Source organism: Phyllostomus discolor, chromosome 14, assembly GCF_004126475.2.
Source record: "Phyllostomus discolor isolate MPI-MPIP mPhyDis1 chromosome 14, mPhyDis1.pri.v3, whole genome shotgun sequence".
Taxonomy (NCBI): domain Eukaryota; kingdom Metazoa; phylum Chordata; class Mammalia; order Chiroptera; family Phyllostomidae; genus Phyllostomus; species Phyllostomus discolor.
Genome location: NC_040916.2, coordinates 8,908,637 through 8,923,081, shown reverse-complemented (window position 1 = coordinate 8,923,081; position 14,445 = coordinate 8,908,637). Strand labels below are relative to the sequence as shown.

At 57.6% G+C, this 14,445-nt stretch overlaps 1 protein-coding gene across 3 annotated transcripts in view; it reads left to right on the top strand.

Annotated features, from left to right (window-relative positions):
* The window catches only part of LAMB3 (laminin subunit beta 3), a 58,075-nt gene that overhangs the window by 40,087 nt on the left and 3,543 nt on the right, over positions 1 to 14,445 (top strand). For all 3 annotated transcript variants that reach the window (XM_036015752.1, XM_036015753.1, XM_036015751.1), the window contains 13 exons: positions 1,698 to 1,818; positions 2,551 to 2,739; positions 4,137 to 4,292; positions 4,654 to 4,850; positions 5,182 to 5,296; positions 6,105 to 6,483; positions 7,544 to 7,704; positions 7,816 to 8,036; positions 8,296 to 8,493; positions 8,839 to 8,983; positions 12,563 to 12,770; positions 13,154 to 13,295; positions 13,670 to 13,846. In XM_036015752.1, coding sequence (XP_035871645.1) covers positions 1,698 to 1,818; positions 2,551 to 2,739; positions 4,137 to 4,292; positions 4,654 to 4,850; positions 5,182 to 5,296; positions 6,105 to 6,483; positions 7,544 to 7,704; positions 7,816 to 8,036; positions 8,296 to 8,493; positions 8,839 to 8,983; positions 12,563 to 12,770; positions 13,154 to 13,295; positions 13,670 to 13,846 — 2,409 coding nt within the window. The remainder of the gene's footprint in view (positions 1 to 1,697; positions 1,819 to 2,550; positions 2,740 to 4,136; positions 4,293 to 4,653; positions 4,851 to 5,181; positions 5,297 to 6,104; positions 6,484 to 7,543; positions 7,705 to 7,815; positions 8,037 to 8,295; positions 8,494 to 8,838; positions 8,984 to 12,562; positions 12,771 to 13,153; positions 13,296 to 13,669; positions 13,847 to 14,445) is intronic.

The window sequence follows — 14,445 nt, the reverse complement described above, 5'->3', positions numbered from 1 at the left end:
CCTGGGGAGTGAAAAATATTGCCCAGACCTTTATTGTTTTAAAGCTTTGAGGTGATTCTAATGTACTGCCAGGGTTGAGAGCTCCTGGTTTGCTCCTGGTTTGGGGACTGCAAAGTCCCATCTAGTGGTGAGAGATAGGGCAGGGTGAGAGAACAGAGTAACACATGCTAAGTGTGCCCCAGACCAGCCGAGCTGGACCATCAAGGGTGGTGGTGGGCGGGGTGAGAAGCTCTAGCCTATCCCACAGCCCAGGGGCTTTTGCTGTGGAACCACATTTGAGAACCTCCATAGAGAAGAACCCTGGGCCCAGAAGCAGAGGAAGCTGTTGTTTCATTGTTCTGGGGCTTCAGTTCTGCTAACATATGGTAGCATGCTGTTTGCCCTGTCCGTACATGGGTGCCGAATATTCATGTAACACAGCCCGAGAAGGAAATACAGGTGGAATGGACATCCATCAGCTTTGTTCTTTCCACTTCCGGGCCAGCTCTTGCCCTGGGCTGTAGAGGAGGCCAGAAGGAGACCAGCCGCTCCGTCGACTGGGGCCCATAGATAAAGGACCAGAACAGAGAGGCCTGTGAAAGTGAGGGATACAGAGTGCTGTGGGCTGGAGCACAGGGAGAGGGCACACCCAGCCCCCACGGCTCCTAAATCAGGCTGCACACAGGAGTCGCCACTTTATAAAGTACCGATGCCTGGCCCTTGCCCCTGAGATTTTGATTGGATTGGGCCCGTTGTTGGTATTCTTTTAAAAAGCTCCCCATATGATTCTGAGGCACATCAGGGTTGGTTTTTTTTTAAAGATTTTATTTATTTATTTTTAGAGAGGGAAGGGAGGGAGGGAGAGAGAGAGAGAGAGAGAAACATCAATGTGAGGTTGCTGGGGGCCATGGCCTGCAACCCAGGTATGTGGCCTGACTGGGAATCGAACCTGAGACACTTTGGTTTGCAGCCCACACTCAATCCACTGAGCTATGCCAGCCAGGGCTACATTCAGGGTTGAAATCCATGGAAGCAGAGGAAGCAGAGAGGCCTGTGAGGGAGGTGCTGTTGTGGCTAGCAGGGTTTGAGTGGTGAATAGGGAGAGGGGTGTTCCAGACAGAAAGAAGGACGTCAGCAAAAGCAAAAGGAGAGAAAGGTAGAGCTTGTGGAGGTTGCTGCTCCGAAGCCTAGCCTGGTTGTGCTGTCAGGAGGGAGTGGGACATGAGATGGAGCAAATGTACAGGTCCTTGAATGCCAGGCTGAGGGTATTGGCCTTAATTTGGAAGACAATTAGCACGCAACAGTTATTCTATTTTTATACCCTAATGAGTCTAGTAAGAATTCATCATGCAGTCCACTAGCCAAACAACCCCAGTCATAGACTGTTGGAATATAAATCTAGAGGGGCCCCAAGAATTTAGAATCAAGTTAACCAGCCAGGGTGTCTGAGTCCCTTCTGGGTGCTGCTTGCACTGGGCATCACGGGAGTGTCCAAGCACAGGGAGTGACCTTGCGACAATCTAGCTAGAGGAGCAGTGCAGAAACGCACACACACACAGGCACATGAGCGGTGTCACCGGGGTTGAGTGAAGGCTGGAGGAGCTGGGATCTGAGCTGGACCCTGAGTGGCAGGGGGGAGGGCCAGAGGGGAGAGGGCAGGTCCACCCTGGGCCATTCCTTTGATAAGCAGTACTGATGGCCGATGGCCCCTGTCCTAGGTCCACGACGTCTGCGTCTGCCAGCACAACACCGCCGGCCCCAACTGCGAACGCTGTGCGCCCTTCTACAACAATCGGCCCTGGAGACCCGCGGAGGACCAGGACCCACACGAGTGCCAAAGTATGGCTGAGTGGGGTGCTGGCCCCTCTGGGCCTCAGCGACCTCTCTTGGGACATCGAGGATGCATATGCATTCTTTATTATTTAAACTGAATCTTAGTTGTACCCCTGCAGTTTAAGCTCTTCTTGCTCCGTGGGGATGAAGACAGTGTCTGGGTTGCATCCTCCCTCTGCCTCCCCATCCTTCTCTGCAGCCGGGTCTGCAGAGACCGAGGCTTCGTTCATGCTTGGATGCCACACGGTTTCTTCTCGCAGGTCCCTCCTCTTCCGGCCTCTTCCCTTGCCTTATCCTGTGCAGGACGTGTCTGCTTTCCTACTCTCACTGGTTCCCTCGAGTCAGGGCCTTTCTCTGTGTAAATGAGGGAAATGGGGGTCCCCAGCCTAGAGAGAGGTCGTGACCCAGCAGGGGGCCCATGGTGGCAATGGGGCAGGGGTGGGATGGACCATTCACAGAACTCTCTTTTTGGCCCAACACGGGCATTATTCTTGGGTTAGTCCCCACACTTGGAGTCAGGAGGCCGGAGTTCTCACTCTATTCTCCTTTTTTACTTGCCATATAACATCAAATAAATTACACAATTTCTCCCTGGGCCTCAGTTTCCCCATTTCCCAGGCCTGAGCATATCGCAGAGTTGTGAGATGCCAATGAGGCAGCGGGGGATGTAATGGGGTCTGCGCCTCGTGGACGGCAAAGGTGCTGGTCTAACGGCAGACCCGGGAACTCCTTTTTCAGGGTGTGACTGCAATGGCCACTCAGAGACCTGTCACTTCGACCCAGCTGTGTTTGCCAACAGCCAGGGGGCCCACGGAGGGGTGTGTGACAACTGCCGGGACCACACGGAGGGCAGGAACTGTGAGCGGTGTCAGCTGCACTATTTCCGGAACCGGCGCCCGGGTGCTCCCATTGAGGAGACCTGTATCCGTGAGTAGGGGCTCCCCAGGGTGCCATCTGTCTGTTCCTCCCCATCTGCTCTGGACACAACAGAGCACATGTCCCCGGGGACACACAAGCCCTCAGGAGGACTTGTGGGTCGTTGTTTTAACTTAGCTGTGCACTTGTAAGCAAATGGCCTGGACCATTCATCAATCAGTGAATCGATCGTCGTGTGATCCCTACTTTGCGCAAAGGAAAGCGAAAAGTAAATGTAAGATACAGTGCCTGTTGCCAGGAGACCCACACACTGTTTGGTAACACAAACCACACACACAGGAGAAAGAAGGGCAAAGACCTCTGTCTTTACACGTTATTGCCTTTGCACATGGGAGTGTGGTTTGCTCCAGAGTTTTCTATTTTCCCCAAACGCTGAGACTTCCTCCGTGGCAGAGATTGAATCTCGTATACTCAGGCCCTAGCACAACAGCAAATGTCCACAGAACGATGACTGAATAAAGACATGCATGTAAAGCGATGGAACACTCAGGCGTGACCTGACATGTCCACGAGGCCCAGGGGTTCACACAGGGAAGAGCAACTTGACGGAAGCCGTCGAGTCCAGGCGGAGTTGCTCAGGAAAGGTGTCCTAGGTGCAGGGAGTCCATGTTTCGAAAGGCACGTAAGGGAAAGAGGGCCAGATGGGGTAGGGGGAGAAAGCTGGATCACTTCCTGTTGATATTATTTGTTTATGGAAAGAGCAAGAAAAACTTGAGTTTGACTTCTGTGTCCAGCACTTTCTGGCTGTGTGGCCTGAGTACATCCTTCGCCATCTCCGAGCCTCAGTCTCCTCACCTGCACGAGACGGACAATTATTTTCATCTTTCAAGGTTACCATGAAGGTTGCCCAGGGCAACGTGCAAGAGTGCCCATAGTCACACACAGACAGGAAATAATACGATGCAACTTGTATGGCACTTACCATGTGCCAAGCCCTGTTCCCTGCTGTTTACTCTTTTTTTCCTTACCTGATGACATTTTTTTCATTGCTTTTAGAGAGAGAGGAAGGAAAGGAGGGAGGGAGAGAGAGAAGCATAGATGTGAGAGAGAAATATTGATTGGTTGCCTCCCATACACACCCATACCAGGGATGGTATGCACCTGCACGGGGGATTGAACTCACAAGCTTTTGGCTACTGGACAACACTCCAACAACTGAGCCACACTGGCCAGGGCACACTTACTCATTTATCCCTCATAAGGAGCCTGTGAGGGTTGTATAGCTATCCCCATTTTACTGAGGAGGAAACAGGCATAGAAGGGTTAAATAACTTGACTGAGGTTGTAAGACTGCAAGCCATTATCCAGGAAGTCTGATTCCTACAACGTGCACTTAACTCTGTGCTTTCTTCTTTATTCCTACTGTGGTGGCCGCTTTTGTCACTCAGCCTGTGAGTGTGACCCGGATGGGGCCGTGCCGGGGGTTCCCTGCGACCCAGTGACGGGGCAGTGTGTGTGCAAGGAGCATGTGCAGGGGGAGCGCTGTGACCTGTGCAAGCCGGGATTTACAGGACTCACCTACGCCAACCCGCAGGGCTGCCACCGTGAGTAGGGGGCCCAACCTGGCATGGCATGGAGCAGGCTGCAGGGGGCCACCAGAACCATGAGTTGCCCCAGATCCCTGGGCTGTGTGCCAGGTGCTGTGCCATGGACTTCCAGCAGGTGGCAGCACAGGCCCAGTTTGGGAGGTGGGACTGAGTCAGCCAGTGGGAGGCAGGGCGGGCAGCCAAGCCGGCAGGTGCTGGAACTGGTGGGAATCTCAGCGGCCTTATGAGTCAGCCAGATTATCTGGAGGGATCGGCCCTGCCTGCTTCTTCTCCCAGGTTGATACCCTCTTGGTGCATGATCTCTGGGGGTGAGTTTTTGGTGAGCTGTCCCCTGAGCTCAGCCGCCCCCCTCCCGCAGGCTGTGACTGCAATGTCCTGGGGTCCCGGCGGGACATGCCCTGCGATGAGGAGAGCGGCCGCTGCCTGTGTCTGCCCAACGTGGTGGGCCCCAAATGTGACCAGTGCGCTCCCTACCACTGGAAGCTGGCCAGTGGCCGGGGCTGCGAGCCGTGTGCCTGCGACCCACACAACTCCCTGAGCCCCCAGTGCAACCAGGTACGCGGTGGGGGTGGCCCCGTGGGGGCCTGAGAAGGAGACGGGGCTGCACACCAGCACGTCCATCCCCCCTCCACGCTGCCCTTCCGGGCCTTTCCAAAGTCAGGCTGGGCTGCTCCTGTCCCCAGCCCCTTTGAGAGGCCACCCAGTGTCCCTCCCTCCGTGGCTTTAGAGCTCTGGCAATGCCCTTCGCCGCCTCTTCTGCGGGGCCATCTCTGGCTCTGGCTTAAGGGCTTGTCTCTGAGCGGGGGCCCTGGTCTGGGCCCCCACACTAGGGAGGTGCTCCGAGGCTGGGGCTTCGGGAGGCCCCCTCACGGTGCTCTCCCCACAGTTCACAGGTCAGTGCCCCTGTCGGGAGGGGTCCGGGGGACTGACGTGCAGCGCCGCCTCCATCCGCCAGTGTCCCGACCAGACCTACGGCGACGCGGCGGCCGGGGGATGCCGAGGTACGCGCCCGCCGATGCGGGGTGTGGAGGCTGTGGTGGGATGGGCACTAGGGTGGGCTGGCGGGGTGGGGTATGGCCTGTGGTATGGGGGGCACTAGTGCTGCATGCACTGTGGGCCCTGGTGGCCCTGGACAGCACATGTCCCCCGCTGCTCCAGCCAGCCTGCTCGGCTTCCCAGCCCTGGGCCAGTGACATGAGGTCATCCCATGTCCCCGAGCCGGAGGGTTGCTGTGCTCCCAGTTCCCTGAGAAAGCATTCCCTAGAGCCACCTCCAGGGCCCGGCAGGAAGGGGAGAATGTCCCTTCCCTCTTCGTGGAGGGAAAAGTGAGTCCCGAGGGGGAAGGCGTCATGTCTCCGGGAGCTCAGTTTGGCAAGTGGCCACGAGAGTGTCCAGATGGAGCCCGCTCTCCCTCGGCCCCACTGAGTGTGGTGGGGCGGGTCACGCCCCCTCTGCAGGCCTCGGTTTCCTCCTCCGGGGAAGGGGCATGCTGCAGCCAACCTCTCTGCGCCTCGGTTGCCTCATCTACAAAACAGGAGGCTGGCAGGGTGGTTGACTCTGTCCGGGAGAGGTTGTGAAGGTCAAGTGAGTTGCTGTGTGCCTGGTGCGTGTGAGACCTAGAACAGTGCCTGGCATGCAGTGGGTGCCAAGGAAGTACTTGCTTTTGTTGTCAGTGTCACCGTGATTTTATTCTGGCCTCGACAGTCTCGTTCCAATTCAGGAAGACCCTGAGGTCAGACCTCCTCTTCAGACCCTCCCTGCCAGACACCTTGAGCTCCCTGACCCCGGCCTCCTTTCTCCATCCCCTAGCCTGTGACTGCGACTTCCGGGGAACCGAGGGCCCGGGCTGTGACAAGGCCTCAGGCCGCTGCCTCTGCCGCCCCGGCTTGACCGGGCCTCGCTGTGACCAGTGCCAGCGAGGCTACTGCAACCGCTACCCCGTGTGCGTGGCCTGCCACCCTTGCTTCCAGACCTACGACGCCGACCTCCAGGAGCAGGTCTTACGCCTCAACAGCCTCCTCAATGCCACTGCCGCCCTGAGGCTCCGTCCGGGCCTGGAGGACCCCGGCCTGGCCTCCCGGATCCTGGATGCCAAGAGCAAGATTGCGCAGATCCAGGCCATTCTTGGCGGTGCCCCGGCCACGGAGCGGGAGGTGGCCCAGCTGGCCAGTGCCGTCTTCTCTCTCAGGTAATCCTCTTCGCCTGCCAAGCACTCAGGATCACAGCACGTGGGCTCCCAGCAGGGGCAGCACGGCCTTTCTTTGCGTTGGCAGGGCCCTTCGAAGTTTCCGCGGCGTTTTCACGTGCGCCCTCTTTTGCAACCGTCCCCGCAGCCCTGTGTGGCTGGCGTGGTGGGCGTTATCACTTCCACGTTCAGGAGAGGAAACAGGCACAGAGAGATGGTATGACAGAGCCCAAGCCCCGTGTTCTTTCAAGTGGCGGTGCTGCCTCTGAGAGTCGGCTCCAGATTAGTCACCCTGGCGGAGGGCGTCCGGGAGGCAGGGGCTCTAAAAATACCTCGTATTTGCCTCTGGAATGGGAGCCGCACCCCCATCCCCTCACGAGCAGAGGTGCCTTATTAGTGAGATTTCATTCTGGAAGCTGCTATAATTAGTTCCCAAGCCCTCACTGTCTGTGCCCAGAGCTGTCCAGGGTGCGGGTGACCTGACTCGCACAGGTGAGCAGTGAGTCTGTTGGCCTTTGGTGGGCTGGACACGCAGGCACCAAGGGGCAGTCCGAGCCTGAGCCTGAAGGTGGAGGATGAGAGGCTGCAAGTTCAATGGCCGTGGGTCTGGAGCGGGGACCCCCTGTGGGTGGAGACAACCAGTGGGCAGCAGCTGTGGAAGCCCAGTGGGTGGGTGTGGACTACGGACGAGAGCCTCAGGCGCCTGGGCTGTGCGGGTGGCAGCTGAGGTCGGCCTGTAGGGAGCCCAAGAGGAGGGTCGGGGTGGGCAGCGGTGGGCATGGGGAGGAGAATCTGGAGTGTCAGGGTCACACAGTCCAGGAAGCAGAGGCTTTTCCGGATCTGCCTGCAGAGGGGTGGAGAGAGGTCAGGCTGGCCCTCCCAGCCCAAGCCCCAGCCTAAGCCTGGCAGAATCTTCTTTAGCCTGTGGCGTCTCCATCCCATTACCTCTGCTGAAGCCCTCTCTGTTTTTCCTGACTTACCAGCAGTTTCTCCAAGGGGACGGCTGGTGCTGGGGAGTCAACCCCCCTCCTATATGTTAATGAGGGCTTCTCTCCCCTCTTAGGAGGACCTTCCAGGACCTACAGCGCCCTCTGCCCCTAGAGGAGGAGGCCTTGACCCTCCCAGGAGACCTGGAGAGCCTGGACAGAAGCTTCAATCACCTCCTCATTATGTATCAGAATAAGAGGGAGCAGTTTGAGAAGATCGGCAGTGTGGACCCTTCGGGTGAGGGGTGGGGACTCGGACAGCGTGTGCGTGGCGCTGCACCCTCTCCCTCCTCCACCTCCAGTCCTGCAGGTCCAGGGCTGACTCGGACCCCCTCCCCTCTTCCCCCAGGAGCCTTCCAGATGCTGACCACAGCCTACCAACGGTCATCCCAGGCTGCCCAGCAGGTCTCCAACAGCGTCCGCCGGGTGGTCCAAGTCCGGGACATCCGGAGAGAGGCAGAGAGGCTGGAGACGCAGGTGGGAGGCGGAGGAGGAGCCAGCGGCCCACAGCTGGCGGCCCTGACGCGGGAGATGGCTTCCCTGCCTGATCTGACACCCACCATCCACAAGGTGAGTCAGGCGTGCAGTCCCAGTTCCCGGAACCCCCGCCCGGCTGTCACACGCCTACTGCTTGTACACGTTTCCCAGTAGGACCTACCCTGCTCCCCCGCCCATCCTGACCCTTGGCCCCTCACGGTGTACTCAGTAGTTGCCAAGGAAACATGTTTCTGGTGCCCGGTTGCCATGGAGATATCTGGCTATTTGTGTGAGATGGGAGTGGTTGTTGAGGAGCGGTGGGTACCCTCTTTGACCACCCCTCTCTGCACAGCTCTGTGGGGGCTCCAGGCAGACAGCCTGCACCCCAGGAGCGTGCCCTGGGGAGCTCTGTCCCCGAGACAACGGCACGGCCTGTGGCACCCACTGCAGAGGCGCCCTCCCCAGGGCTGGCGCGGCCTTCCGGACAGCGGGACAGGTGGCCGAGCAGCTACGGGCCTTCAACACCCAGCTCCAGCAGACCAGACAGATGGTAGGTGCGACCAAGGTGAGGGGGGCACCCGCCGGAGGAGGCAGAGAGGACAGAGCCCCCTGGGGAAGTCAGCTCCTGTTTTACAGTCAGGAGACAAAGGTCCAGAGGTGTCAGGCGCCTTGCCCCAGGCCCCCACAGTGAATGAGAAGTAGACTTTGGCGGCAATGGTTTAGACTTTTATTTTATCTGAGTCCATGTCACTTTTATAATACCTGGGACCACGCTGGGTTCATTACAAATGTTTCCCAGGTAGATCTTGGGTAGCAGGTGTCTGTGGAATTCCAGGGAGCTGCTGGGAGGCTCCCTTGGGGCTGTGGTGGTTGCTGACCTGGCGTGTGTCTGCAGATCAGGGCAGCCGAGGAAGCCGCCTCGCAGGTGCAATCTGATGCGCAGCGCCTGGAGACCCAGGTGAGCGCCAGCCGCTCCCAGATGGAGGAAGACGTCAGGCGCACTCGGCTCTTTATCCAGCAGGTCCGGGACTTCCTCTCAGGTGAGCCTGGGCTTGGCCCACTCCTGCTGCCATGGCCAGCTGCCATGGTCTGTTCTCCCACCTCCCCTCCTGCTCCCTCAGGTCTATGGTCAACAGAACGGCCTAAAGCATCTTTGGAAAATGTGTGCATGAGGTCATGCCCCGCTCATGCCTAAAACCCTTCACTGGCTTCCCCTTATTCTTGGAATGAATTCCCAACTCTTCATTTCGGCCTCTGCTCACCTCCTGGGTAGGTGGCCTTGGGTCTTCCTGCTTTGCTCACTGACTGTCCTTGAATAGGCCAGGCTCTAGCCTGTCCCGAGATTTTTACTTCGCTCTCTGTGCCTGAAATGCTCTCTCCAAGGCTGCTGATTCTTGCCCTCCAGGTCTCAGCTTAAATATTGTCTCCTTGCAGGGGCACTTTTGTGACCATGACATCTGGTCGACCCTTCCCCCCACCCCGCTTTGAGGTCTAACCTTTAGCATGCCGGTCCAAGCCTGCGTTGCAGAACTCGTTTGTATCAGAGTGTATTGTTCAACTCGCTGCTGGACTGTAAGCTCCAAGAGGGCAAGGATGGATGGCTTTCTGTCTTGTTCACTGCGTCACTGGCACCTAGCATGAGGCCAGACACCCAACGTTGGTTGAGTGAATAAGCGAACTGGATCCCCTCCCATCCCACCCTGGGGAGTGGAAACTTCCCTGGACAGGACTCAGGAATCTGCGTGACTTTGGCCAAGTTGCTTTTCTCTTTGCCTCATTTTTTTTTGCTTCTGCAAATCGGGATGGTAGTATTTCACAAGTTTATTCTGGGGATTGAGTAACTGATGCAAAATGTGTTTTGAAAAATTAAAGGTGCCTCAGGAATATGAGTTGATATTATTAGCTTTCTGGTCGCTGCCAGGGAATTCACTTGGCTGGGAGCCTAGTTACAAGGAGCTGCGGGCTCAGTGTAACGACGGTGGTTCTTCTTGCTACTACTGAGCCGTCTTTGCTCCCAGTAGGCCGAAGCCCCTCCTGAGTGCGGACAGCAAGTCAGAGAGGGGCAGGAAGGACCTGCTGAGGTCCCCGGGCTTTTCTGAGGCTGTGCTGAAGCCACCCTCCCAACGGCCCCAGAAGGGGGAGAGTTGTTTGGAGATGCAGGGAGGCGATGCCCCACAAGCATGGGCAGAGGGACTAGGGCAGAGTCTGGGGCTCAGACCCAGGCAGAGCCGGCCTTCCCCCGAGGCTCACCGAGTGAGGCTGAATGGGCACCCACCCTGCCAGGGAGCGGGAGGTGGGTGGGGAGTCTCTCCTTGGGGTACAAGGCTCATGTGAACAGAGGGGGTTGCCAGGCTGTGGGGCCCCTTTCATCCTCTCGGTTGTACTTGTGTCTCAGGTCAAGTCCTGTCTGAAGCCAGGGCAGCCAGAAGGAGGGACCCAGGACCGTTCTCACGGTCTCCATGGCGTGGTCTGTTCTCCAGAGTCTGGTGAGGGAGGCGTGGGTACTCAGTGCTGCTGGCACCCAGGGTCACAGACCCGGGGGAAGCCTGTGGAGAAATGTCGTCTTTTTTGGGCCTTCCAATGTAGTCCACAAAACAATAGTTCAGCTTTACTGAGTTCTTACTAAGAGCCAGGCCCTGTTCTAAGCACTTTGCGTGTATTGTATTATTCCGTCCGAGTGCCTGCCACTTTGCAGGCGAGGACTGTAAGCACAAGGAAGCTAAGTGAGCTGCCTAAGGGCATCGGGCTTGGAGGGAGCGCAGGGAGGGTTCACCTCACTCCGCTGTTCACACTCTGGATTGTTGTGCCATGAGTCACACACACCCATGTGCGCACACCCACACTCTTGTCTCCTTGCCTTTGCTAATGTTTTCCCTCTCTCTGGATTGACCTCCCTGTCCCACCTCTCCTTACCTGCTAATTCCTACGCATCCTCTGAGATTCCTCCAGATATCCCACTCTCTGGTCACCTCCGTGGACCTGTCTGACTGGGGTGGGTGCCCTTCCGGTGGTGTCCTAATGCCCTGTGCTCACCCCCTTCACTCAGGGTTGTGCTTCCTTGGTTGTGGGCCTGTCTGTCCCACCAGACTTTGAGCTCCATGAGGGCAGGGACTGAATCTAATGTGATTCTCAGTCTCAGCGCCCCATGTGCCACTGTTCAGAGGGGTGGATGTTTGCTGAACCCGCCCTGAGCCTCAGAAGCCTGCATTAACTGAGGGAAACTCAGCGCCAGCCCTTGGGTGCAGCTGGAGTGATTCAGGATAAAGGAAGGTGTGCTCAGTGAGGGGCTTTCTGGGAAGGTGGACATGAAGCCAGCGTTGTGAGCAGGACTCTGGGTTAGATGGGAGTTTGTTGGTCTTGTGCAGAGGTCCCTGAGAAAGCTGTAGCTGGGGACAAGCCTACTTCACTGGACCCACTGCGGTTCTGCCTTGGGCTCCTGCCGCTGCCAGTGCGGTTTCCAAGGGACGCAGAAATGCAGGAGGCGTGGTTTCCACCTTCTGGGAGTGTCCTTCCACCTGACCTGGGGACAGGGACCGGGACCTGTGAGCTAGCTGGAGAGGGAACCCTCTGAGTGCAGAGTAAGGCTGGGCCCGGGGTTCCAGGGCCCCAGAGGAGTTCAAGTCCCAGGCTAAGCCATCTGCGTGAGGGGCTGCCGCCTTCGCTACCTTGTCAGAATCACTGGGATCTGTAGGTGAACAGAGAGAGATGTGCAGGAGATGCCATCTCTGCACTTCGAGCTTGCTCTCTGCCCCGGAGATGGCTTGTAAAATTCTTGCTACTTGATTGTTTTATTTCATCCCTGCAGGTTGAGGAGAGTTATTCCCATTTCCCAGGCTGGGAACCTGAGCTCACAGAGGCCATTTGACTTGCCCCAAGTTGCCTGAGTAGTAACAGGGAGACCTGGGTCTGGAGCCCTTTCCGTCGCTCATTCACTTTACAAACACAGAGTGCCTCCAAGTGCCGGGCACTGTGCTAAGGCGTGGGGAGAGAGCTGTGGATGGAACCCAGACCCTGCCCTGCTAGAGCTCACATTCTAGTAGGAAGCCAGACAGAAGACCAGATAAATGAGTGAAGTGTTGACCTATGCTGGTGATAAATGCACTGAAAAGATAAGCGGGGAAGGGAGATAAGGAGTGTTGGTGTGTGGAGGGGGGTGTGACCTTAGACTGGGTGGCCAGGGCTGGCCTCTCTGAGAAGGTGACATTTGAGCTATGACCAGCTTATCTGTATCTGCCTTTGCAAAAATGAGCACCCTGGTCTGCCGAGGGGCGTGTGGAAGGGTTCTTATCACCCGGGGAGCGGTTCTAGTTCCTGGCCACCCTCCCCAATTGAGGGCTGATTATGCCTGTGCTCCACGCATTGTTCAGGCCCAGCTGTCTGGCACCGCCTCCTTCTCCCCGGCCCGCAGTTTCCTGTGCCACCAGACACTTAGTTGCCGCAGCTGTGCTGACAATCATCCGCGCCAGCGTGCCGGAAACTCTCAGAGAATGGGCACCTGAGTGGGCCTGAGATGGAGCGGTAGGCAGAGATGCCACATGGGTGCTGCTCTGCCCAGAGTGGCCTCTACCCTCTGGGGAGGTGGCTGGTCTCCCCCCATCTCACAGACAGCTGTCTTCTAGACCCTGACACCGACGCGGCCACCATCCAGGAGGTCAGCGAGGCCGTGCTGGCCCTGTGGCTGCCCACAGACTCCGCCACAGTCCTGAGGAAGATGAACGAGATCCAGGCCATCGCAGCCAGGCTCCCCAACGTGGACCTGGTGCTGGCGCAGACCGAGCAGGACGTTGCCCGAGCTCGCAGGCTCCAGGCTGAGGCGGAGCAGGCCAGGTACAGCCCGGAGCCCTGAACTCACCCCTGCCCAGGACCAGGCTGGTGTTTTTGCTCCCTGAGTCTGTTGCTGCAAGTGAGGGATGAAGCTCTCCAAGTCAGAGCGGTGTGCTCACCACAGTGGGTGGTAGTGAAGCAATGTGCACCATTCGGGTAGAACTTCACTCACGGTGGCCCTTGCCTCCCCGCGCTGGAAACCGTGCCCACAGGGTGTCTCCAAGGGAGCACTGCCAGGGAGGGTCCTGGGATGGAAAAGCTGCTGAGTTCAAACTCTCCTTGTCTTGGCTGGGAAGTGTATTCTCTTGGACTGGTCGGAGAGCTGCACCACACACCCCTTTGTTCCCTGCTCTCTCATTCTCATTTCTCCCCGCTCTTGGCCCCAGGAGCCGAGCCCACGCAGTGGAGGGCCAGGTGGAGGATGTGGTCGGGAACCTGCATCAGGGCACTGTGGCGCTGCAGGAGGCTCAGGAGACCATGCAAGGCACCAGCCGCTCCCTTCGGCTTATCCAGGACAGGGTTGCTGAGGTGAGGTGTTACGGCTCATTTGGGGAATGAACAGATTCAGGCATAAGGCAAACAAGATTCCGGAAAGTGGCCTGGATGGCAACTGAGCCAGGGACCTAAGGAAGGAGGGTTACAGCCTTGACCCTGGCTTCGAGCCTTTGGTTTTCTGGTATCTTGGCCAGGTGCAGAAAGGAATGGGGGTGCGCTGAGCTGATGAAGGGGGAGGCCTGGATGCCAAGGGACAGACAGGGGATTGGGAGGGGGCAATGGGGACGTTCTGCTTGGAGGAACATCCAAGCTGCCATTATAGCTGCCTGATGTGCTGGAGAAAACAGGGATCAAGACCACTGACTATGAGACCCATCACAGACCCAGGTCTCCCTCTCGCCACAAAGGTTCAGCAGGTGTTGGGGCCGGCGGAGAGACTGGTGACGGGCATGATGGAGCAGCTGGGTGACTTCCGAGCACGGATGGAGGAGCTACGCCAGCAGGCCCAGCAGCAGCGGGCACAGGCAGCCCAGGCTCAGCAGCTCGCGGAGGGTGCCAGCGAGCGGGCGCTGAGCGCCCAGGAGGTACAGAGAGGCTGCGGTTAGCCTGAGGAAGCACAGCGGCCGGAGCTCCCCACAGGAGAGGACGCTACCTGGGTGTAGACGTGCATGCTTTCTAGGACCGTGGGCTCAAAAGCAAGCAGAATAACAGTTATTCTAAAGTAACCAGAAGGGGCTTCAGGATTAACCCAAATCTGGCCAGACATCTGAATTCTGCTTCTGGCTGATACAGTTGCTGCAGATTCAGACATGTTGGAAATGATCTAGTCCAACCCTTCTCCTTTTCTAGATCAAGTGGTAACTGGTTCAAAACAAAGCTCGTCTACAAAGCGGGTCTCTTGACACCCATCCCTGTCAGGCTGCCCAGCCAGGGCAGGCACTGTTGACTTAGCCTAACCGAGAGCCCCGCCACTGTCAGAGTTAGACCAGAGGGCAGATCAAAGAGAGTCTCCTCAATGTCTCCAGTGTACCAGGGACGTTAGCACTTACTATGGCCCTGCTACAATGGCTCAGCTGCCCAGTATACTATTAAGGGACAACTATGTGCCTGACACTGTGCTGGAGGTGAGTGGGAAATGACAGGAACTACAGAGGCAGGGAGGGACATGCAGAACAAGTTTAAA